Source organism: Symphodus melops, assembly GCF_947650265.1.
Source record: "Symphodus melops genome assembly, chromosome: 1".
NCBI lineage: Eukaryota > Metazoa > Chordata > Actinopteri > Labriformes > Labridae > Symphodus > Symphodus melops.
In genome coordinates this window covers 51,927,111-51,954,046 of record NC_136691.1, presented here as the reverse complement: position 1 = coordinate 51,954,046, position 26,936 = coordinate 51,927,111, and the positions used below count along the sequence as shown (strand labels likewise).

At 39.7% G+C, this 26,936-nt stretch overlaps 1 protein-coding gene across 4 annotated transcripts in view; it reads left to right on the top strand.

Moving 5' to 3' along the window:
• Positions 1-26,936, top strand: part of grid2 (glutamate receptor, ionotropic, delta 2) — a 475,776-nt gene that overhangs the window by 263,703 nt on the left and 185,137 nt on the right. For all 4 annotated transcript variants that reach the window (XR_013781008.1, XM_079365815.1, XM_079365816.1 and 1 more), the window contains exons 3-4: positions 2,837-3,124; positions 15,324-15,529. Coding sequence is in view for 3 of the 4 variants with exons in the window: in XM_079365815.1 (XP_079221941.1) it covers positions 2,837-3,124; positions 15,324-15,529 (494 nt within the window). In the remaining variant the exon portion in view is untranslated. The remainder of the gene's footprint in view (positions 1-2,836; positions 3,125-15,323; positions 15,530-26,936) is intronic.

The window sequence follows — 26,936 nt, the reverse complement described above, 5'->3', positions numbered from 1 at the left end:
TTTAGGGTTACGTAAGGTTACTTGAACATCTCAAAATGTTTTGATACCATGGCAACAACAATAATAGTCTTTGACTCCTGCACACTGTCTAAACTGCACTAAAAATTGGCAACATTTGACTTTTGAAGTTTTCCTATTATGTCTTGTGAAACTGTTTTTTTTTTTGTTTGTATTGGTGATGATGTAACATATCATGAGAAAAAGTGACATAAAAGACAATGCAAAAGAGATGCTAAGACGAACATTAAACCCCATAGAGATCCAAACAGTACAGATGATGCTACAGTGACTAAAGGATTGATCAAGGAGTAGAGATTTGATGTTGTCTTTTAATGCTTTGGAACTTTTTGATACAATCAACTCATGTTGTTGTCAAGACTAGACCAACCAAGACAAGACCAAGACCAACAAAAAATGGTCTTAAGACCGGTCTTGAACAAAGACCGGTCACAACATGACAATCAGCAGAGATGGTACCATTTTAGAACATGTGGTATTGATAAAGTTTTGAACATTTTGAAAACCTTAGTTCATCACTAATGCAGGGACTACCTCCATCTTGGATTTGTGACAATGTAAGAATGAATCTACACAAATTCAAGTTATTATGTTGTTTTGGTGCAAACCAGCTGACAAAGAGACATGTCAGATTGTGAAGCTATCATGTTCTCCCCACTCTCTCTTTCTCTCACACACACGCTCACACACACACACTCACAGTTTTTTTTATTCTTCTTTTCTCACCGACATAATCCTCCTTTTAAAGTGTTTCTTTCTCTTTCTTTTTTGTCTCCCTCTCTCTGGCTTTACTTTTGCAGTATCAACAGCTTAGCGGCATTATACCGACCATGTGAGCTTTCGGTTGTGTTTTCTTGTCAATGTGCATTGTTATTACACTATGTGTATGTGGCTCTGTCTGTTCACTGTGCTGTTCTTAAAAATGGCTTCCTTTTTTTTTAGTTGTATCAAAGTAGTGAAAATAGTGAAAGATTCAGCACAAAGCCAAATTGCAGCAAAAAGAAGAGGATTAGATGAGGAGTGGTAGAAGGGCGGCATATGGGCAAAATGCATGTGGCCATGTTGGTAAAAAATAAAAAAAAACTGGGAAAATGGACTGGAGGCAGGGAAGGAAGAGTGCAAAAAATGAAAAATAAAGAGCTGATGAATAGAAAAATGGCTGGAGTACGGAATGAGAATCAGTTTCTTCATGTGTTGCCACAAGGGTAAACAAGACACTGCTCGTGAGTAAAGATGGTATAAAAGATCGGTGGGTGGAATGAAAAAAGGTGCCAGTGAAGGATGCTGGAGAGGAGGCAGAGTAGGAAGGCAGATGACTTCAAATTGTGGAAAGTGTGCAACATCCAGTGGTGCTGTAAGGCAACTAAAATGAAAATCACTGCAAGATTGCAGCTCTGAAATGATTGGAGCTGAAAGGTAAGCACTCAGAGGGGCTGTTTTAGACAAGAGGGGAGATAACAGGAGTGGGTTTAGAGGGTATGAGGTGGAGGTGTTTCTGACAGCACCCAGAGGTCTTGGAGGGATAAAAGGGGAAGGAAGGCAAAAGAACTGAATTAAGCAGAGGTAGTGTCTTAGAGCTGAGGAGCGTTTAGGAAGTACAGCACAAATGTCCGGGGGATTGTGAATAATCTGTAAAAGATGAAAACAACAACAACATTGTTTTGTAATATAAATTGGAATACATTTTTTTAATACAACTTTACTAACCCTACCCTAGCTTTCTGTGACTTATTGTTCCTTTGTAAAAGTAGCCTGGAGGTGAATCAATACCTAAAGTTGATGGCCTGACTACACTTTGATTCTGTAGCCCAGATATTGTCAGCAGATGTTTGCCTTTGTTGGTAATTATATAAAGACATTACAGGCCTGAGGTTAACAAATCAGGCATTGTACTTTTCTACATTTCACGATAAAAAAAAAACATGACCTGCCACACTGTTTCAGTGATGCCATCAATGTCTAATGAAATATTTTAATTTTTTCGTCTGCCAGCAATTTGGCCCTTGACGTGCACAAACAGGGGCTTTCACTGTACGTCACTTTTGTCTTGTGATACAAAGACCATGTACACATTGGCTCTGGCTTTTAAATGTATTTAACACAGAACTGAACCTCTGGAGACTGCGGCTCCAGTTATACGTTCATGACTCTAAATGAAAAACTGTTTTGCTACAGGCATCCAACGCTTCTTGGTACTTTTAAATACAAGTTTGCAGTTGGGATTAAAATAACATGTCAACTTTAACACCTGCTTTAACTCACGTCAGCAATAAGTAAAAAATAAGTTCACATGTGCAAGACTATTTTTACTGTCTTGGTTGATGATTTTTTTGTACCAGAAAAGAGCGCAAAATAACAAGTGTACTTTTGTGTAACAGGGCACACAGTGTTTCTGCCTTGCTGAAAGAAATACCTCTATATTCTGTATTCTGTTTCCTCCCTCTGAGTCTTTTGCTTCGTTGTTTCTAGTAACCACAGAGCAGGCTGTATTTGACTGTACCAGCTTTGGTCTTTAAAATAGCTTTGTGATGGATGCGGAAACAAGCGGATACAGTTTGCTCGAAATATCCTTTTCTCCTCTTTAAGTCAGTGCTGTAGTGTGGTGACCTGCAGAATAAGTTGTTTTTTTATTTGTCCTTGGTGCTCTCTTACCACACATGATGTTTATATTTTTCTATCTACAGAAAGCAATGTTTTAACCACAAGTGTTTTTTTTCATTTCAAATTCATTTGAACATTTCATTTGAAATTAACAGTTTTCTCTTTTGTCTTTTCCTCCTTTCTTCCCTTGTCTGCATTCTCCCTCCCCTCCATTCAGCCTGTGAGCTGATGAACCGTGGTATCTTGGCTCTGGTCAGCTCTATCGGCTGCATGTCAGCAGGAAGCCTTCAGACTCTGGCTGATGCCATGCACATCCCCCACCTCTTTATTCAGCGGTCTCCGGCGGGTTCACCACGCTCCTCCTGCTCTCAAACCAGTCGGGTTCCTGGAACAGATGACTACACCCTAATGGTCCGCCCGCCTGTCTATCTCAATGAGGTCATAATGCAGGTGGTGTCTGAGTACAGCTGGCAGAAGTTCATCGTCTTCTATGATTCAGATTTCGGTAAGGATGTTAATCTGTCTGTCTCCTCTTTCCCACAAACTATAAGGCTCCAAAAAGCTTCAGATTTCTGCTCAATATCTTGGTATCGGCTCAGTGTGGGTTTCAATATAGCTTTTCCCATATTAAAACTTGAGTTAAGACGAGTCCTTGGTTAGAGTAATTGGTCACCAAAATCTAAATCTAAATCTAAAAGTCCAATCTACCTTAGATGGTGAAACTTTTTTTTTTCCAAAATTCACTCCACAGATTTAGAAAATGAAGGCAGCTCATCTGTTTTTGAAGGATATGGATTATTCAGTATGATACAAACCCACACAATGCCCTGTTAAGCCACAGAAACCTGTTCTATTACATACCAAACAATTCCATGCAAAGCTGTACAGCCATACCATATATGACACCTTATGATACCATAAGCTACCAATACAATACACAGTATACCATAAGATGTGATAAAGAGAACATAAACCATATCATCATTGCAGCTGCTGTGGTTTGGAATCTGTCCTCGACCTTTTGCATGCATGTCTCCCCTCACTCTCTCCTCCACATTTCATTCTCTCTGCAGCTGTCCTACCTCATAAAGGCGAAGAGGCCCAAATAGTGACTTAAAAGAAAAAAATGAGAAAAGTATCAAAAGTAACTTGACACAGCCAGTCTGTCTAAAGGTGTCAGAAAGACTTATCCTCCCTACACTTACATTGAGTAGGGCTGTGAAACTGGCGTTGTGTGAATTTTGAATTGATCATATGTAACAGCATCAGTCGCTCCTCAGCATGGTGGAATTGAGACACCTAATGGATGTTTGGGTATGTCAGTGATCTTGCTTGCTTTCTTTTCTTCTCTTTCTCCTTCAGTTGTATAAAAAGGAACATTCACACAACAAGCACACACATGCATATTATGCTAGTGACACATTAGTCTGCCAGTGTGTTTATGCTGTCTCATTTCACTTCTCCTCTTTTTTTTTTTTTTTTGCTTCTCTGTGTCTTTGCCCTCTCTCTTTCCAGTCCATTAACTCTAACATTAGACTCGAAGCATCCCATGTCCTTTTTATAAAGTGACACTTTTTGGCTTGCCTTCAGAATATTTACTCGCTGTATGCTGTGCACATACACGTGTGTGGGTTTGCTTGTGAACATGGGCTGTATGCTACACATTTTCAGACTGGACCCATTAGTCACACAATCCCGCAGATTTTTTTCCCATTTATCCCCTCCGAACAATCCCTGAAGTTTTGACCTTTGAGGGGCACACGTGTTGAGTCCGGAGGGGGTATGAACATTAATGGTTCTTGCACACACAATGACTTATAGTAAGCACCTTCATGTCTACTTCCCTGTGCTAGTTTAAGATTACAGAGAAAAACATACAGCATGTAACGTTTCTCCTCATGTAAGTGATGCATCCTGATTTTATTATCAGCATACCCTTAACCTGTAAATAAATCTTCTTTGCCCCTCTCATCTCAAACAACCCTGTTCTGCCTTTCTAAATGTGTTAGGAATGGACTGGACTCTAAGCCCTCCTAGGTGTCTTTTGGGACCCAAAATGTGTGGATACCTTGGCCACAATATTTAAGAATGATCACATCTTGTTGCACAGCAATTCCTCTCTTTTGGAATTGTCACATTTTGGTTTGTTTTCATTTCTTTTTTTAATGACTGGCTGTTGAAGAACTGAAAGGTATCTGTCAAATTTCCCCTTCACATTTGAACTTCTATCTTTCATGAATGTCTGATACATACAAAGAAAGGGAGTAGCTGTGCACTACCCACGTAATGGGCTGAGACTTAAAACCTTGAAGTATTCCAATCACACCTAATGACGCATGTCAACGCAGGAAATTTGCTAGCTGTGACAGAACACATTTATTCAGGTGGACAGAAAAAGTTTCAGCCTATAGAAAACCGTTGAACGTTTTTTTACCTTGGCATATTCAGAGATGATTGAATCCTCACAGCTATTATAAGCTCTGTTTCTCGCATTGCATTCAATTAACACAATTAATGTGTTGTTTGCATTGATCTCCGATAAGATTTCTGCGGTGGAGTTGTTCTGCAATGCATTCTGCTGGCTCATATTCAATCTCCCAAGTCGTTAAAGCATTTTATCAGAGTATTGAATATGTCACATGAAAGTATGTTCTGACTAGTGGGCTTCATCAGGCGGTATATATATTGGATTGATATTGAGTGTGGCCCTTCTGAAATGATGGTCCAATATATCAGAACTTAGCTTGGTAAATACCGTGATTAAATCAGCCCTAAGGACCTCTTGGAAGCAACTTTCTCATCCTGTCTATAAACTCATTTGCAGATAAGAGGTACACAGATATATAGTTGAAGTATGCTCAGTCTTGTGGCACTTAACTTGGCTGTATCACTCATCTTTGTGTCCATACTGAACTGTGGTTTCTGGTTTATATTCCTCTGCATCCAAGTTCTGCATGGAAGCTGAACTTTCATTTAAATTGCGTGCAAATTACTAACAAAAATATTCCTGCTTGTCGGAAAATGGCTTTCACGCTTACCTTCACCTGACCCCAATCATTCCTTAAAGTTGGATCAACAATTTTTCCTGAGTTAGACAACCTTTAATCCTCTTATTTGACTCCAAAATTGCTCCCAAATGTGGTGCAGTTCACAAAGATGTCTGACATATACACACATGGCGTACCACACTTAAACCCCCTCCATCCCCTCTTTGCTCTGCGACCGATTCAGCACACGGATCCTCTGGGTTTTGGCAGCGCTGTTCTCTCAGCCACAGAAGGCCCTTTAAAGATATCACCATTGTTCCCTAATGGCCTCACCCCTGTTCAAGGAGAGAAGGGAGACAGCAAAAACGAAAGACAGAGTGAGAGAGAGAGAGAGAGAGAGAGAGAGAGAGAGAGAGACAGAGACAGAGATGGCCTTTTAAGATGATAGCAATGTTCCCAAAAGGACTCGCCTCTGAACAAGGAGAGTTCTTTAGAGAACAGACAGCCGAGTGTGTCGTCTCAAATGAAGCTACGGTGCAACTGTCCCAATCCCTATTTTCAGCTCTACTGGTGCGATCTGGACACTGAGAACACATGTTTTCTCTCTATTATCTCTCCCTCTCTCTCTCCATCTTCCTCCCTGTTCTTTATCTTTCTTTTTCTCATAACTTTTCTTACACTTCATTGCTCTTTCTCTCCATTAACGCTGTAAAATCTCAAATATATTGAATGGGATACAGCCATGTAACTCGTTTTGTCACCTTGCATATAGTCCAGTCAGAACTACAGAAACAAAGGACTGGTTGAGCAAATGATGGAAGTGCCACTTATGGGAAATAACACTGTTGACATTAAGATGATTTGTTGTGTTTTGCTTTTAGCCAATGACAAGTGGAGCCAGAGGCACAATAGTAAAAGGTTATAGTCTACTGAAAATGCCACTTTAAAAGTGTGATGCTTGTTAGGTTGCCGGTCTCTTATAAAAGTGCTTGGTGTTAAAAATTCAAAAGTCACTTCAATTTTATGTTGTGTCTCTTTTTTCTTTACTTTTAAAATAGTTGTATGACATCAAGGTTTAAAAAAGGAAAAAAAAAAAAAAAAGGAATCAAAAAGAGGACCGGTAAACGCAAGGTCATGAAGTGATCAGACATGAAGGCAAAGGTTGCATCAAGTAAAGGAATAATTGTCTCTGATGCATTTACTTTATTCATAGAAGACTAAAATTTACGAGCATATAACTTGGCTAAAAAGGTGATCATGGCATGTATCTCCTTTGAATGTGTTTATGCATCGGCCTAGTCAATATGTTAGCTTGACCCGACGCAGGCTACATACAACTTTATGTCCATTTTCAAGTTCAGAATTCTAGCAAACCACGTGGTGCTCCTGGTAGTAGAGCAGGGGAGAACAACCAGTCTTTGGCTACAGACCCAGTTAGTAGCAGGTGCCTGCGTTACAGCTTAGAAAAAAACATTTCACCACCACTGATGGCCAAAACGTAAAAATATTAGTAATCCAGTGGCACAATAATCCTTTGGTCAATGATACATGCACATCCCTTGTGTGGAGGAGGTTATCTGTTCTAAGAGATGTAGTTATTTAACATCACAAAAGAGACCGCCTTTTTACTTGACAGCATCAAAGTCATTATGGAAGTCATCATCTTTTCCCAAGATTGAGATTAAAACTAAGTAACGAACAGTGATACTGAGAAGTGAACTCTCCACAGAGGCTGTAACAGTATCTGTCTCTGGATTGGCTTTTTGAGCAAAGGTCAGTTAAATAAATTCATGTATTGGCTTTGTTGGTCAATAGCACACCTTTATAAAATGTCAGCTCAGTCCATCAGGTGCATTTTACATAACCTGCAACTAAGTGTGCAATATTATAGTATGGACTCTCTTTATCAATGTTTTAGCAGATGATCATGAATTAAATATGGAATTAATACGTTAATCTTAAGGGGATACTATGTGCTATAATGCAGGTCATGTGCTGCAGGTTGATTCAAATGTGAAAAAAATCCCACATAAAAGATCTTCCATTTTATTTGATTATTAATGGCAAGTTGCTCATTAAAGAGTAATGGGCCAGCTGGGACAATGAAAAACTCCACTTTATTCCTTTGGTCTTTTCACTTAAAGCGTAAATGTCAACCACTGATCCCATGGGTTCACATAAAGAAGACAAGTGTGTTTTGTAAAGTGTCTTCTTATGTTACAGCAAAGAGCGTCACCTCACTGATTTGCATATTCCCCATACTGAAAAAGGAAAGTCCTTGACCTAATAGATACAGACGTGGCCCTTAATGAGCAGAGAAAAATGGAAGAGAAAAAATACAGAGAGGTTAGAAGGAAATGACATGTTCCATAAAATAACAGGTGTGGATTTAAAAAAGCTGATTTTGACCTTAAATGTAGCATCTGTAGACCTTTTAAATGTGAAGACATGAAGAAAAAAAACTGTCTGAAAATTGAAATATCACGGTGTCACTTAGGCTCACTGTAGGCAGCGTATATATGATCTCTGTATGGGCTTTATTTAGACACACAACGATGACCAGAGACTGAGTTAAGGACAGTGCCATTGGGAGGGTGTACATTTCTCATTTTTATTTCTTTTTTAAATTGTATGGCTTCCTTTTTAATGTAGAATACTAAATATGACAATTCTGTTTCTTAAACGTAATCTATTTAAAGCTCCTGTGAGGAACTTTAGTGTTGTGTTGACTGTGGACAGAATGGGACTTTTTATCTTCCTGCTAATGTTGTCCAATACATTTGTAAATCGGGTTTTTATTTTGTTTTGTGTAAAAAGGATAATCCTTTATTTTAATCACTGAAGGTGCATCTTACTGTGTATCTATGGACTGGAAATAAAAAAGGCTGGATCAGAAGTGAGTGAATCTGTGTAGCATCCTCTTTTTCTATTCACCTTTGTAAAGTATATGGGTGACAGGTTTTAGGGCACACATCCTTGATTAGATGAACATTCAGACTAAACTTATTTAGCCCACACCTCACCAACTTTTGATACAACTGTAGAATTCGAAACTGAGAGGTTATCAAAGAGTCTTAGCATCTGATAACTTCAGAAACTATTTTACTTCACTTTGTTCAGTTTGATAGTCAGAGGAAAGATATGAGATGGATGCAAAGATAGAAAAAACTATTGGTACCTTTTTGTAACAACAGTCAAGCCAAGAGACTCTACAGGAGGGAAAGCTGGTAGGAGGTGAAGGAGAAGGTGAAAACTGCATAAAAGCTCTGCCAAGAGAGACGTGTGAAAGTTGATAATAAAGTGAGGTTCAGAGGAAGGGAGGCAAAAAAGCTACAACAGGAGCCAAACACCAAAGTTCTACAAGAATTTTTACAGGGAGGTCATGTCTTATTTTGTCTCCTCCAGAGTCAAATCATTTGGAGAGCAAGAGACTAAAGAAAAACAGTAAAGCAGAGAGTGGAAAGGGACAGAGATCTCAAAGCATCACCAATTTGATATATATAAAAAAAAAAACAGGCAGATAAACAATGGAATAAGGTAAAATCTATTACAAACCAGAGTAACCCCTGAGTAGTATTGAACATTTTTGGAGGACACTCAAGATGGAATATCTTTGGCAATATAAAGTTTAGTTAGTGAGAGAGAGAGAGACAGAGACAGAGAGAGAATGAATATCCAACACTGTAATTCAATGTAAGGCAGGCCGTCCACCAACAATCCTGAGAAACCTACGAAACATGACAGCTCAGGAGCTCACGAGATGTGGTTAGTAACTGCCGTAATATGATGTGAATGCACAGAGAGAGAGAGAGAGAGAGAGAGAGAGCTTAGTGAGAGGGAAACAAAAGCGAAGATGCAGAGATGAGGATCTAAAAGTATTAAGGAGATGGGAGGTATGGCAGACTGCTTTAAGGACATTTTTATAGGACAAAATCTAAGAAGCTTAAGTTTCCCAGATAGCTAGATACGTCTTTTGATTACCCTGAAGGTTGTCTGTTGAGTTTTCTGTTGTGATATATGTACAGAAAGTCAGACTTTAAATTGATGCACTCCTAAAAGGTGCCAAGCCTTTTATAAAGTGTTAGCTTTTAACAAGTGTTAGCTAAGCTCTCTGATGGGACTTTGGGAGTGGGAAGCCTGGGGCTTTGGGGCAAAAAAAGAGCAAAAGAAAGGAGGAGAAGAAGGGAAATAAAGCAGAAGATTGGTGGATAAGGGTAGGCACTTAGATCTAAAGGAGTGGTCAATTTAGAGAGCAATAGCAGTGTGAAAGACTATTGCTGCTTCAGGCATTCGATTTCCTATATGGGGGTAAACTTCGAGAGTTTAGCTTAGATCCTTAGGGCTTGGCACTTGGACATTTTGAGCCCAAGCTTCTTTTTGATAAATTAATTTAATAGGTCTAAGCTTAAAATAAACAGGCCTACATTTATTTCCAGGCTCAATCCATATTTAGGAAGTGTTACCTTTGAGCTATAAAACAGTGAAAAGCCTGGGGCAGGGATGAGGCTAGCCAAGGGTGAAGGGCTAAGGGGAAGACGATAGACAACAGAACAGAACATAGTGAGCGGAACACTATGTTCTGTTAGGTTTCTGAATGGAGGTTACTGGGGCGGAGGAGGGTCACAGTGATCGAGATAAGCTCATTTTAACTGGTAAGATTACCTTTTATGAGTGAGAAAGAATGATTGAATAGACAGATTGATTGAAGCTACAGTCTAATGAAAAGTTGACTGTTTTTGCCTTGACAGAATTTGTCATTTTAAATTTTAAAACATAAATTCTTCAAATAGATTTCACTTGGAATTTAAAGGAAGAAAAGTTAAGCAAGGTCACACTTGCCCACCCTTATCCCTCATTCAGCTTATTTGACCATGTCAGCAAAAGTATTTTAGGTCAGCATAGATTTCATGGCATCAAAAGTTATATTACGATGTGAACCATGGGTGATCATGCTTGATGGACAGATGGAGGGGTAATTGGAGGACAGACAGTGCCTCTTTCTAAAGTCACAGCCAGTTATGGTTGGCTATTCCCATAATGCCTTCTAGCAGGAGTTTCTGGGTCGGACCTTGAGTGCCTCTGGCAGGGGGAGGATGGTTGAAACCATGGGGACACAAAGGAGAAAGGCTTGAAACCACAAAGTCAGATGGAGAACGAATTCAGAAAGTTTCATCATATTCTTTTATCATAATGAAGGTGGTGAAGATTTGTAAGTCAAGCATAAGGAGTGAGAGAGGGAGTCTCAGACAGACATCTTCGGAGTTAGATATAATGGATCTCATCGGAGGTTGTTAAAGTTACTTTTCCAGTCTAAGCAACTGTATTATGGGCCCATCAACTCATATTATTTGGACATGTTCGAGGGAGATCTTGGTCAAAGCCAATGGTATGGTGTTGGAGTCTGGGTGAAAAATCACTCTATGAAATAAAGATTGCACAGTAAGATAAGAACACGAGTCTCCGGTGTGGAGTTTAGGGTCATTATATATGAAACAGATCCAGCCTCTCTGAGGGGTATAACAGCTTGGACTCTACACATTCCCAAAAATGAGATTCAGCCTGAGAGAACAGAAACGGGGGGGAACTGTGGGGGTTTTTAGATGAAAAGCCACAGGAAGGGAGAGGGATGAGAGGAAAGCAAGCAGGGGGAAAAAGGAGTGGTGGTTCCAGAACGCAGACAGAGTACCACTGAGCTGGTCGGTACATGCAGGTGAAATCCCTGTGTGCTGTTGGCTGCTACACTACATTAGCTCAAGCTTTTACTCTGAGCTAGAGACATGGAGGATGGATGGGACAGAGGAGGATGAAGGGAAGCCTGACGAATTGGGAAAAACGGACACACAGGGAACCACTCTTTTCAAATCTCTGCCTTGTTTTAAGAGGAAAAACAGAAACCGTTCGAGTTTATTGAGTCTTCTTTACAATTTTACCCTTTCAGTTCCACTTTATTGAACACATATCACAAAGTGAGTGATGATCTCACATAACTCATAATCATAAACACACTTAAAGATATATGTACAGTATTTGCAGAAGTGATACAGTCATCTCTATAATATGAGGATGAAGGATACTTTGATTGTTCGGATGCACTGTGTGTCTTTGCATGGGAGTCTTAGGGTGTGAGTGGTTGAGTAAGATGACAGCGCTCAGGGAAATAGCTGTTGAGGTGATGGGTGATCATGGTGTTAATGGAGCGGTACTGTCTCCCAGAGGGATGTTTCTCAAACAGATGGTTGCCTGGGTGGGCAAGGTCGGTGGCAATTTTGCCCATCTCTTTCTTCGCGCTGGTGTCCTGAAGCTTCTTGATGGAGAGAAGCTGACAGCTAATGATCCGCTCAGCAGTGGGGGAGGAACATGCTCTGCTAAAGCCTTGGCCCTTGAACAGCAGGATGTGGGAATCAAGCAAACTTTGATGGAGGGGGTGAGGATGCTTTTGACTATTAATGTGGAGAAATGGACTGGAGAAGTCTACATTTGAAAGTCAATTACTTTTTTCCTTTGTTAATTGCCTTGTCTGACACATACCCTGGGCAGGGATGACAAGCATATAAAGTCACCATATGAAACAATCTGCTCTCTGATCATCTTGTTTGCTTTGATAGTTCACTTATAGACATATGTCAGTATTCATTTCAGTGTGTTTTATTACCATCTAAAAATCCTCACAGGAGCTTTCAGACTGCATACTGGGTCCACTACAATCAAATCTGGTGTGGTGGCGACCATCTTTCTGAATCCATGTGATCACAGCAATGAAAATAAACAGAATGGTCAAGGAAATGGTGTCATGTTTTGTGGTATTGGTTACACTAGTGGACAGTCCAGAGAAGGTCTGGATTTTAATGAGGTCAGAACCTACATGATTCTACCTCTAACCGCACCCAACAGCACCTTTAAATGTACCTGTACATCACTGCAGTAATGTATTATATTTTTTATATTTCTTACTTCACATTGAACCCAGTCGAATCTCATGTCTTGCACAAGCCTCTGATTCATCGTGCCAGTTTTAAAGAGCTTCATTTGTGGAGACGGCTTGGTTTGTAGTTTTTAAGCTCTTCACATTGTGGAGCAAATGCATTCGACACACAACCTGAACTATAAGCCAGTGTGGAGAAAGGCTGACAGGTGGACCAACAGGTACAAGGAGCACAATTACACAGCTTGTTAAAAATGGGCAGACATAAAGCGGGGACACATTTACCCACAGCTCTAAACTCTGCTTTGAGTTTAACATATGAAGTAAATATACTTGAGCTTGTTTAGTCCTTTTCTAGTCTTCTGACTACTCAAAGCGCTTTTACACCACAAGTCACACCTACACATTCACACACTGATGGCAGAGGCTGCTGTGTAACAAAGCAGCGGGAGCAACTTGGGCTGAACGTGTCTTGCCCAAGAACAGTAGGGACACATCAGACATGTAGCTACAGGAGCTTGGAATCGAACTCCCAACCCTTCAGTCGAACAACTCCAATGCAGTGATTAGATATCAGTCATTAGTTTTTGTCAAGTCTTTAAGGTCAGGCTGGTAATCTTCAAGGTTTGGTAAAAGTTGTTTTTTATGTCTCATGTTACACAAACTGTTTTGTTAAACTTTTGAATTGCCTTTTAGAATTTGTGGCATGTGTGCGGGTGTGCACATGGGATTGTTTGCCCTCTCTCGGTATTAATTTCTCTCTGAATCACTGATGTTGCATTATGTCTCTCCTCTTAATACGTTGTTAAACCTCCAAAATTTGGCATTGATGCAATCACACCATCACCCCAGCCCCGTGGCCCTGAACAAGTCTAATCAATCCAGTTAATTGCAAAGCCGTGACACTGGCAATGACGGCGGTGTCATCCGTTTTCCATATCAAATACATCATTAGGTAGTTGCTTTACATAGCCACTCATACACATACACATACACAGGAACACATCCTCCGACATCATTAGAAGTGGTCTCAACCAAAGTGCCTTAATTAGGATTACCTTGACCTGCAATGTAGCTCATTAAGAACAGAGCAGGCCAGGCAGTCGAGATACAGACACCAGCATGAGGGTTTATTCATCGAACACAAATAATTGTTAATGAAGATAATTACAGTGGTTTGGTTCGTTAATCAAAAAGTCCAACAGTGTCATTATGTATTGGATCTCACGGTGTCCCAGTGGGTTACAAAGAAATAGCAACACATTTTGCCTCATGACCTCTGTTGTAACAGTGAAGGGTTTCTTAAATGTTCAACATGAAAACAAATCTTTCTCTGACATCACACAAAAGAAAGCACTAACTCTATTTTAAATAATTAACATATCGTAGTTGTCATGGAGTCAAGCTGAAGGCTACCTGATGAAGACATGATACTAAAACGTGCTTTAAAGTTTGCATGGCCATAGAATGAAAATCAAGGCCTTTTTGTCAGGTTCAAAACACAGTGCCTTGGAGTTTTTTAGCGATTTGATGTCTACACAGATCCATACCCACAGACGACATAAAAAATGCTTTAGAGTAAAAAAAAAAGACTTTTTGTTAATTTAAAGCAAAACTTTAACATCACAAGAGCGTAAGCAAGTGTTACATTTGCAAACGTAAAATCTGTGTAAATCAGCTGTGTAACTCTTTTACGCCAAACAGTTGATTTGATTAACTGTATGCCACCTTGTTCTTTAAAAAGCTGATTACTGTAAGTCCTGATGAGGTAGAAGGGGGGTTAAAAAGTAGTGCCGTCAGCCTGGTCCCAGTCACTACTTATACTTATCTTAGGGTTCAGCTTGTAGCGCTTTTCCTCGTCTTTCCGGTTGAGAGACAACCGACTCTACCACCTGAGCCACAGCCGCTCACAGTGGGTGATAGTGGCGGTAGCTTGTAGTTATTGATTTGTTACTGGTAACAAATTGCTTCACAGAAAAAGACATCCCTGAGCATTTTATACTGGTATATTGATTGCACCAGTAAAGAGGAGGAGAACCAGATGTTAACCACGCATGTTAATCAACTAAATAAGCCAGACAAACGTAGACATACACGCCTTTTAAACAACTTAAATTGGAAAAATGGACCTTAACTTTTTTTAGTAAATGTCTGTAGTCTGTCTGAGTTTTGATGAATCACCACCATATGCTTTAGTATTTATGTTTGCTTGTCTCTAAGAAAGGCGATGTCTTCAAAATGTTTTGTATATTCGAGTTATCAGAAGGAAAGCGTTTTAGTTCTGACAGAAGTAAAGTTTTGCTGTCAACAAAGCCTTAGCGGAATAAAACAAAGGACACAATTTACTGGTAGCAAGTGAAGATCAGAAAAGATAAGATAATCCTTTATTCATCTTGCAAACAGAGAAAGTTACAGTGTTACAGCAGAAAAGCAGGATAGCAGAAGAAAATCACAATGCTAAATTAAATTAGATAAAAATATAAGAATGTAAAAAAATATATATATAAATACATCTTTAAGATGTAAGTCTGTATAAACTGTACGAACACTATCATACAAAAAGTGCATCTAAGGATGGACAAGTTTTAACTGTGAGCAAGAGTTTATGGTTTGAGATGTATACTGGAACTGTTTATGATGGAAAAGCAATCAGTTAAAGCAGTTCCTGTGTTTTTGAGTACGTACATGGTTGTCTTTCCGCCTTGGGAGTTAATTTTTCCTGCATTTCCAAATATCATATTTATATAATCAAAAAATCTGAGTATTCAGTCAAAACTCTGTCTTTCCTTCTCCAGATATCCGCGGTATCGAGGATTTCCTGGACCGGACATCTCAGCAGGGAATGGACGTGTCCCTTCAGAAGGTGGAATCTAACATCAACATGATGATTACAAGTATGTTCAGAACAATGCGCGTGGAGGAGCTACACCGCTACAGGGACACACTACGCAGAGCCGTGCTGTTCATGAGCCCCGCTTCCGCCAAGGCCTTTATCACTGAGGTAAGGAGTTCAACCTCATTTGTTAGGGCTTTCACACTTGAAGAAAACTCATGAAAAACAGACTCCTCGTATTTTTACCGTAGCAAGTCAGAGTGGGCTTATGTGAGAACACAGCAGGATATTCTCCAGAGAACTCACCTCTTGCCAATGGGAGGGGGAGGATCGAAATGTTGTGACACAGCAATGGAAAACAATTTTGTATCTTATTGCTACTTCTGCTGGACTGGAGTCAATAAGGAATATATTTTATGGTCAAACTTAATCTAGTTTAGTATGTCTGCTGTTCACTTTCACTGCCAGAAGACATATAGAGAGACAATTGGGAAGAATAAGGCAAAAGTCACCAGGTAGTCTATATCCATGATATTCTACCAAAAAGTAAAGCAATCTTTAACACCCTGCAGTACACATCAACACCACAGTCCCGGTTTGACATGACAAATGTTTATATGAAGTCAACAAGTGTATTTTAAATGACTTTCTCCCCACATGGCCTTTATATTAATCAGGTTACAAGGCACATGGATGTTTCTCTGACTCAAGGAAGCTTTCTGTGTCTCTACCAATTAAATAGATCTGCTAAAATTACAACAGCTAGGCCTCCCAAGTCTAATACAGTATTATTCATGATGCCCTGAGCACAGCACGACGCTCATAATAATGTACATGGTTAATCAGAAAAAAATTGTCTTTGCTCCCCTGGTCTCTTTTGTCTCTCTCTTTCTTGTCAAGTCAGTATTAATGATGGTGCACAGCCTCAAATGAGGTGCATTCCTCAGCTTACATAAAAAAGAGTGCATGAATAATAAGAAAGATTTATTTACCTAAAGATGTCTTTCAAGTTTTCTCTTTTTCATACATGCACATCACCCACCCCTCTGCCGCTGTGCTCTTTATATCTGCAGAAGACAATTAGGGGAGTTCCTGTTTTGCGCTTATACATAAATGACACGGAGGTCATGGTTGAAAGCAATAGGCTCAAGAATTAGTTAAGAATTCATAATTTGAAGCGGTAGGATGGGGTTTATAATCCCATGTGTCATGTTCTCATCTCGGTTTAATTAAAAGTGACCTCAGAAAGAGCAATCACAATCTAATTTGGTTGGAGGCGTGACAGGGAGGGGGTGAATGATGGGGTGGTGTTGTGTGTCTCTGAGGACTATGACAATGTGTGTTGAGGTTCAACACACTCGGATGGTGCTGAGGGAAACCTTTTTTTGAGCATGCTGTAAGGGATTTTTGACCGCTAGATAGCAGAGAAAACAAAAGCTTGAAAATCTTGTAACCCAACTCTTTGGTTGGATCAACTTCATCTTCCTCCGCCACTTTTTTTGCAGAAACCCAGCACTGATATCCTCTGTAGTCTGACTCTTGTTATCTTTGTTTCATAATGCTGGTTTTGTTGGTAAAAAAAATGGTACATTATTTGCTGAAAAAAGACACTGTGAATATTCACAGGCTGTAAAGCAAAACCCTCGATAAGTCCTTTGATGGATGCTTAAATGGACTTGTGAAGGGCTTTTATAGCTCTCTTAGCTCTTCTACATGGCTTGTCACATTCACCCAATGACGGCAGAGGCTGCTACGTGAAGTGTCCACCAGTATTAACTAATTCCAATCATAAACATTCACACAATGCAAACGCACCTGCAGGAGCAATTTGAGGTTCCACATGGGACGGCAGGAACCAGGGATTAAATCCCCCGACCTTTTGTTGAGAGATGACCGACCTTACCGCTGAGCCACAGCTCACACCTGATGATCTTTATTACTTCCTGAGTGGCTGGTCTTAGTGAACAAACTCAAACTTCAAAATCTTATTTCAACATACAGACAAACAGCAAGTCATATATTGCTCGAGATAAGTCACAATATTAAGATAGGACATGCTTTTTCAAGTTACCCATTTTATCTATTTATCTCTATGTCTATCTTTTCAGCAGCAGACTAAAGGGGCACATTTTCGAATTGGCCAAAACAGGCAAATGGGGTACAATTAGTGACAGAGCTGGACACACCATAAAGACTAGGGCGACAACTGTTGGACTGACGGCTGACGATCTCCTTGGGGTGTCAGGGCCTTACGTTTTCAACAGCTGAGATATTGTCTAATAGTTGTCAAGTTTAGTATTAGTGTGCACACTTTGGTTTAGATTCAGTATGCATTTGAAAATAAATAATACATGAACTATCTGAAATATACAGTATAGGAATTAAAAGGTAAATTTAAAGAGTAATGAAAAAAGAGATAATACAAAGATAACATAAGACAGACGTCCTTTACTACTTTCCCTCTTAATTTTTGCTTCAGTATGTTGTCACTTACAGGTTTTGCATGTGAAATACTAATACCACTCCACAATTTAGACTGCAGATTTGGGAACATAATTAACCACATCCCACTGAACAGGATGAACCAAGGTTAGGTCATCTGTGTCCCTTTAGACATAATTAACCTTACTGACTCCTGAAATAACAGAGTTTGGGGCACTAGTTTTAAATAGACAACATAGCCTATGACAACACAAAGAGAAATGTGTGGACTGGAAGGATCGAGTACAATTTAGTACCACACTTTCATTCCTCCCATGAGATTGGATCTTAAAAAGAAGTGGAAAATTGCTTTAGCTATTAGCCTATAGAATACAGAGGTGTTGCTCCCCCCCTTTAATGAAGCCAAATTAGTTTTCAGAAATGTCTCCCTCTGCTTTAGCAAGGTTGACAAAGCAGTCATTTAATCTAATTGAGCCCGACATGGAAGGGAGAGAGGATTCTGAGATGAAGTGTCTGGAGATGGTAAAGATTGCTTGATAAAACTGATGATTAAATAACTCCTTCTTTTTCCTGCCAAGATGGTCAGGAGGGATAAAGAAGAGAGAGGCAGATACACGGACAGGCAGATACACAAACAGACAGACAGACAGGCAGGCAGGCAGGCAGGCAGGCAGGCAGGCAGGCAGGCAGGCAGGCAGGCAGGCAGGCAGGCAGGCAGGCAGGCAGGCAGGCAGGCAGGCAGGCAGGCAGAGATGACTGGAGCCTTGTTTTTTACAGGCAGAGTTGTTTTGTGAGGTCATTTATCACAGAGAACCTCCCACCCAGATGCATTAGGCCTTGAAGCTAGACGAGAAGATGCTTTTCCTTTACAAGACTTGGCAGAAGGAACAGAGAGGAGGAATGGCAGGTTGAGAGAGTGATGAGTTTGGATTTCAGAGAATTAAGGGAATGTAGGGTAGTGCATGATCTTATTGTGTCTTTCTCAAACTAATACATCTTATTTACAGTGTTTCTTAGGTACTTAAAGAAACTGTACATAAGTTCAACATTAACCATTGCATACATGTCATAAGAATTTTTAAAACACAGCACCATGTCATAACCCGGATTGTGGTGGGTGGCAAACAATGGAAGGAGTCAGTTTTTACAAAAGAAAAGGATTAATTTATTACAATAATAAGTTAAATCAATCCAAAACAAGACAAATGAGGTGTGTTAAATCAGTACAATCAGTGGGGAATGTGCAGATGTGTGAAAAAGCATTATGGTGTGTGATGCTGAAGAGTGTACGAACAGAAGAACCAAAGCAAAAGGGATGTTGGCGTTAGCCAGGCAGAAGAGAGTCCAAGATGCACAAGAAACTGGGCTTTTTATTCTGGGTGGGGCAGTGGGCCCAGGTGCTCCAGATCAGACAGGATACATCACCACCTCAAAGACAAGAAATGAGCCCAGACACACACTCTAAGCAGGGGTCTTCACAGCTATCACACATTAAAGGCTTTTTCAAGGGGTGCTGGTAGCTTAGTTGTTAGTGCACACCTCCCATGCAATGAGGCTATAGTCCAAGAGGGAGGGCGGATTGGCTTCAAATCCGACCTGTGACTCCTTCCCTTTATGTGATCCCCACCCTCTCTCTGACTCCATCCCCTGTTTGATTTCTACAATAAAGCCTAAAAATAAATCTTAAGAAAGGCTTGTTTAAAAAGGTAAGTTTTGAGCATTGATTCGAACGTGGATATTTCATTGTAGCCTTGAATGTGTTTTTTGAGGAGTTCCAGAGGGAGGCGATAGTGAGAGAGACGTTTCTGAACCCTTTAAGTTTTGATTGTTGGTTGGAGACAAGAGGTTGGTGAAATGAATGAGTGACAGTGGAGGACGTTGAGGAGGGTGGAGGGGGCTTGGGGTTAAGGGCTTTGTGATTGAGGAGCAGGATTTTTGAAAGACAGTGTTCTCAGGATTTGGTTGTGGGCGAACATGCATACAACAGAGTTCTGGATGTATTGGAGTTTATTTGGGAAAGCGGAGGTGGACTATGATGGAATATGTTTTTTAGGTGTAAGAAGGCAGTTCTTGTACGCTTTGTGAAACGATGATCAAAGAAGATATTGAAAATCTGCAGATATGTGGGGAGGGAAATCAGGTAGAGAGAGGATTTGGACCAGTGGTTATGTGGTCTCATTGGTCTGGGGAGTGAAACTCAATACAGCTGGAAGATATGAATACAATAAAGGACAAAGTGATCTATAGTGTTCCCTTAGAACACTTAAAGAAAGGAAGGTGAAAAGGCCATTGACTTTTTTAACTAATTGTTAAATTTGTTTTTATGTTTCTTTATGATATTTGGTTTAAATGTATTTTGACAAACTTATTGTACAGCACTTTTGTCCACCTTGGCTGTTTTAAAATTGCTAAATAAATGAAGTTGACTTGACTTGACTTAATTGAGGGAGGTCTTAAAACTCAATATAGCTGAGGTGTGTGTGATCTATTAGGCTGCCACAAGATTGGTTCAGGTCAATGGTTAGTCTTTAGCAACATGAAATGTTCTGTTGTCAGCCTTCACTTATTTGTGGACTAAATGTATCGACAACAGATGATTTGATGAAATAAATGTAATAATCGTAATCTTTTTATTGGCCTAGTAGCAGTTTTAGATAACAGAATTTAAAGTTACGTTTGAACTCTGAGGACACAAAACAAATCTTTGAACTGTTTTTAAGGCATGCGGATCAAAAGTCAGGTTGTTGGATTGAAAGATGAACTAAAGAAGGATATATCTTGTGATAGTTTAAAGGCCATTTAAAGGCCACAATAAACAAACTATAAAGAGAGGCAGAAAATATTTGAACCACGATGACAGATTAGACCTGTCATCTCTTCAGCTTAAGAGATGCTCTTATCGCTCTTTCTCTTGTAACATTGCTGTAGTTTATTGGATTTGGTGTTGTTTGTCTCTTTGTGATGACAGCTTTAGTTCAGTAGATCTCAGTAGAATGTGGCATACCATCCATGCAGTTTACCTTACAAGCACACATGTTTTCTCTCAAAACCAACATGCTCCTTCAGTATTCTGCATTATTTCACATGTTCCTGCTCCATGGCTCGTTTTCTTTCAGTCTGGTACATGTGGGTGACCGTACCAGCCCTTGGGCTCCTCACATGTTCATACATCTCTCTTTTCCAGCCACCTCATGTCGACAGAAGAGCAGAGTGGGTTTCTTGCCCTGGGTTCATTGTCTTATTAATAATATTGCTTGTCATGAGTCATGAATGACTTCCCTGGACTCCCTCAGTTCATAAAGGGCTAATAACATGAGGGAGTTTAGAAAATGAAAATCATTGCCATCTATGCTGTGAGGTTTTCTCTCGTTTCAGACTTTTTTGATATCATTACCATTAGTATAAATGCATATGTGTAAAATCTGAAAAAAGAGTATACATGCTTTTGATTCTGAGATGGAACCAAGACCTTCAAAAAGTGGTCTTGAGACTGATCTTAAGACCAAGACTGATGTCAAGTATTACAACACTAGTATCAGCTGTGTACAAATACACCCAGTGTACTTCGCAGTGTACCAGTCTTAAACTAAGACTACCAGATTATGGCTTTATTCATATTGCCAATACTATTTCTTGGCTGAAGCAGCTTGATGTAAATGGATAAATGAATATTAAATGAACAAAAGTATTTGAAAATTAGGCATATTGCCACGTGTCTAAATGTACTCAAGAGGAATTAATCTCCGTCTCTCACTTTCTCTTTCCCACAAACACACAGACTTCTTATCAGATATGCAAAGAAGTGGAAAATATGAATTTTGCCATTTGATCTGAAAGCGTTAACATTTCAAAACATTGCCATTTTGGGACTATTTTCTCTTTAACTGACATCTCTTTTTTGAAAGACCATCAAAGGGGTTTGAGATGATTCCAGATATGACAGATGTCGCAAATGAAACATGAAGGAAAATATTCTGTAGACGTGTTGAATAATGCATCCGCTGAATACGGCTGAGAAAGTTTGTCCTTATAGGAAAGGCTGCTCTCATTGCTGTCAGAGGGCTTTTATGATGAAGCATATTTGGATGATTAACGAGAGTATATTTTACTTAACGATATGGCACAACTCTGTGAATGCTTCTCATGACTGGAGAAACATTTTCATTTTCCACAAAGTTTGCAAAAAACACAACAGCATTTATGTGTATTGACATGTCAGACTACCTGCTGCTTCCTTTTCTTGGCTCAGTCACAACCTGGCATGACTTTAAAAATATATTCCACATATGTATTTCCACATCTGTTTACTTCTTTTCTTGCTGACAGTTTCCCAAACTCAGATAGAAATGGCACATAAAGGCCCTGTGATCTCTGCTCCTAACCCCTCGTGCCTAGAATAGCCTGAAGAAAAGGCATTTGGAAGATATTTGGAAGTTATCTTCCACAGTGAGGGGATTTTTGTTGTTACATTCGGGGTGGGTGGTTCTGCTGGGAGCTGCTTTTTGAAAAAGTTGTTGTGTTGCTGTCATAGCTTCAGGAGTGTACTTTCTTAAAGCCTTCATTCTCTGATTTTTTTGTTGCTTTTTTTACATACAGTTTCTCTCATGTTTAAGTTCAACAAACTCCCCTGCTTTAGATGGGACTCATAAAAGTGCAATGGGTTTCAAGTTGAGCCACTGTAGAAACCTTTCATGTTGTATCAATTTGCTCGGGTTCTTTGATGATAAAGATCACCCTGCTTCTTAATGTGTTACAAACAGTCAAACTTTGTATTTGAGGTTCTTTTTGTTTGCAATCTGGTAGCCATGACAACCTTTAAAAAAAAGGCATGTCTAGACAAAAAATAGGCCTAAAACAACAAGTTTGTTTTTGTAAGGTATAAATTAAACGTGTTGTTCTCTTTATCCTGTGGACATTCAACCTGTCAAATGAGTACAGAATTAACACATTACAGTCCAATCCCTTGCTTTGTTTAACCTGCAGGAAAACTAAAAGTTGATCTGTTATGTTAGAAATGTGTTTCGTTCAACTTCAATTTTGTTGTCAATCTGATCAGCTTTTAGAACACAGTTTATATTATTCTTTCATCATCCCTGAAGGGTCGGGATTTAGAGAGCTTCTAATGGAGCCTTAAATCAGATGTTGTGATTCTGCCCTGCTTCACTGCCAGTGATGAATATGTATTTTCCTATCATCAACCTGTGCATGAATTTCCCAGTTTATAATGCATTACTTTTGATTTATTTTGGTCTCAAGGGCCAAAGAAGGTCTGTTTGTGAAACACGGTGTGGGCTTTTGGATACACTCAAAAACTAGCCACATGTTACTGCAGAACACATCTTCTCTTATTTTACTTGATCTTGTCGTTTTATATTATTTAATTATTTTTTCATAAAATAAGGATGATCTAAGCTTACAGGGATCAAAAAGAAAAAAGGAATACGGCTGCAAGATTCTTGTTTTATCTTCACACTCACGTGTGATCCAGCGAGTCACTCTGATCCTTATCATGTGCTCGAGCACCTCTGTGGTAATTCATGATTGAATAACTTTGACGCCGATTCATTCATCCACTATATGACTGACTGATGATTATAAATTATTTGGAGGACTCTAACATAGGCAATTTATACATCTCTGCACTCGTTGACTAAATGTTAATGTTTTTTGCAATTAAGAGAAATTTGAACAATTCTTAAATCCAAATATATGATGCCATTGTTCAGTACGACCAAATAAAATCTTCTACCTGCTCTCAGTCTTTGTGTCTTCTTCCATGCATTGTTTTTGTATCTGCTTACTGACTCATGAAGGCCAAATTATCTGCAATTTTCTTGCGTCAACTTATTCCAAAGACTCCCACATAAAAACACTCAGCTGTGGAGGCCAGTGGGCTGGTGCAGACATTGTCAGAGTAGATTGAATGGTAGAAAATGATGTATGATTTGAGGGTAACTGGAAATAAACTCCTTGGCTTGTTATTGTGTACTGCCTTCATCTTCTTCACCTTCTGCGTCATTCTTGGGATGACTTTGATCAGAAATAGAGAAGGAGAAACGAATGTTGACACATGCAATTATGAGACGAGATAGAGATAGGCAGACAGAAGGGGAAGAGTAGGTTACTGACATGGTAAAAAAAAAGAAGGCATAAGAAGAAGTGAGGTTAGAGGAAAGTAGGGGGATCGAGAAATAAGTTGAGGGATCATTTGAAAACCTCCCCGGTCAAATTATTGCTGACGTGAGATGCGAAGAGAAGTAGGGATGAAGAAAGATGAACATGCCTTTGAATACCTTTGAACAGATAATTGTGGTGTATTGACTTCTTTTTACGAAACCTCACTAACTATTAGTGCTTCCATCAGCTTCAATGTAGATTTCTCCGGCACTTTATCGACAATTAATGTTCACACGCATGGTGCAAACCTTCATGGCAGTGAAATCACTAGAGGTAATGCAACATGATTGCGAAGGGCAAGGCAGAAGGAAGTGCTGGATTAAGGAGTGTAAAAAGGATGATGTGTGAAATAGAGTGTGAAGGATAAACACGTGATGAGCAAACGATAGGAAAAAAAAAAAGGAAATGAGAAATGGTCATGGTGAGACAGCCAAACCAAAATGAATCAGCGACAGAATGTGAACATATTTGTAGAAAAAAAAAAATCCTCAAAGAAAAGTGCTGCGTGATGATATTCACCTTCAGCATTTTCCAAAGTTTGAACAGAGAGTAGTCATCAGAAACCGGCACGTTATCATGATAGCAGTATAACAAAGGCAACGTTTTTTGTAAGTCACAAGAAAATCTGTTCTTTTGTTAGTCATATGCCAAATTTTTACACTGAGTTATGCAGCGAGCACTCCTAAACAAGGGACATGTATTGATTCATAAATGCCACAAACGTTGAGCCGTAAGTGGACGATGGAGGCAGCCACGTTGAATAGATTTTTTATTCTTTTTTTAATCTGGTCAATTAAATAAAATGTTAGAAGTCCTCCTGAAGTTGTAGCACTGCGCAGGGTAGCAACAAACTAAATCCTATGAATGATGTCATTTAAGATTTGGTATAACTGCACAACACAACTCATGCATTCAAACAAACAAAGACCCACACCTATAGAGAGAGCGACGTCGCATCCTCAACCTTCCACTTTAATTTTGCAGCTAAAAGGGCACTTCAAGGGCTCGGCTGTAGTTCTCTCCTTGAACTTTATCACCAAGCGGTGATGGCATTATGTTCTTATCTCAACAAACAGGAAATGTGTTGTGTTGAATGTGTGTGGGAGCCTGTATGTGTGTGATGCACAATGACATTAAGGTTTTTATCTGCACAGAGCTGGAAGCATGATGATTATAGAGCATTACTGCTAACGGGACTGAAAGGCATTTTTTGTGTGTGTGCTCGTGTGTGTGGGCAAGGAGCACCACAGGTTAGCACTATTGACTGCTGCTCGTACAGCCACTAATGGGGATGCCAGTAAGTACTTTGGAGATGATACAGATTTGTGCTTGTGTGTGTTTTAGCTTGTCATCACTTTTTTCTTTGCCTTCTTTTTTGGCAACATCCTTATCTGTTGTTTAATTCTCTCTCTCCCCTGCTGCATACTCAAACACACACACACACACTCCTCTCACACACTTGATGTTACCTGCACACTCTTCATGGATTGTTTGCCCTACAAGCATCCTATAGCTCCCTTCTCTTCCACCTACATGTTTCCATCTCTATTAGTTAATCTTGATTTTATCAGATTATCGCAATTAACTCTCATGCGCGCACACACACACACACACACACACACACACACACACACACACACACACACACACACACACACATACAGACACATGGCATAACTATACATTCTTCATGATGCAGGTAACAGAGGTGAGAGTGTGGTGTTTAGAGAGAATCAATAGAATATGAAGAATGAACAACAAAACAAAAGGCCTCTCCTCCCTCCATCCTTCTTACTTCCTCCGCTTCGATTATTCAACATGTCAACATGTTGTCTGCCGTTACATCCTCTGGTGGTTCCTGTTGTCCGCTCCCGATGAGATTAATTCTTTTAAAGATGTGAAATCGGAATTGTTTTGAGGTAAAAGTGAGGGTTGGAAGACAGGTAGAAAGAGAGGAGAAGAGAGAAATGAGAGGCAAAGACTAAGTCTCTTGAAACATCCATAGCAAAGAGAAGAAGCATAGTGACGTGAATACAAATGTAAAGGGGCAGTTTATGTGTTAGGAAAATGCAGGCAGAGGAAGACAGGTAGGGAAGAGAAACACACTGGGGGAAGACTCAGGGAGGACAGCGCACATACACAGAAAAAGATAAGAGCATTGAACTGTTCAATGACGACGACACAGATGCTGTAAGCATAGCTCCTTGCTTACACCTGACAATGAAGCAAGTGGCTTCTTCTCATAAAGCCTCTCACTGCGTACTCTATGTCTGAATGGTTACAAATAACCTTGTAGCTTTTAAGAAGAGCATGTGACAGATGTACACTTTTGTTGTTTTGTTCTTTTAGGTTTGTTCAAGCTCAAACATTTCCCCCACATTAAAAAAAACCAGTGAAGTAATGAGCGCTGTCTTTGTAAACCAAATGTGTTGTCTGGTAATTCATACATAAAGAGATTTAAAAAAAATTCTTGAGGGCAATGCCTCAAATTAGGATTCCTGTCAAAGATTCTTAAAATGAGTACCTTAAAAAAAATGTGAAATAGCGCAAAGTTCAGTTCTGTAAAACTTAGCTTACTGCTGTGTACGGACTTGGTTCGAGAACTGGAGGGTCACTAGTTCAACTCTCAGCTCAAACCAAAATTTAGAAGTTGTTCCGGTAGCTGAAATGTGCCAGGTCACTTTCCCAATTTCTGCCGAGTCACCCTTGAGCATTGAGGCACCGAACCCCCAACAACTGGCACCCTGCTGCACACTAGCCCCAATGTGACATCTGGAACGGCTGTGGCTCGGTTGGTAGATGCCAGTATGTCTCAACAGGATGGTCATGGGTTTAAACCCCAGCTCCTGCAGAAACTTGTCCGATGTGTTGTTGAGGACACTGAAGACACTTAACCCCAAGTTTGTCTGGTGTGTATGAATGTGTATGAATGGATTAGTTACTTCTGATGGTCACT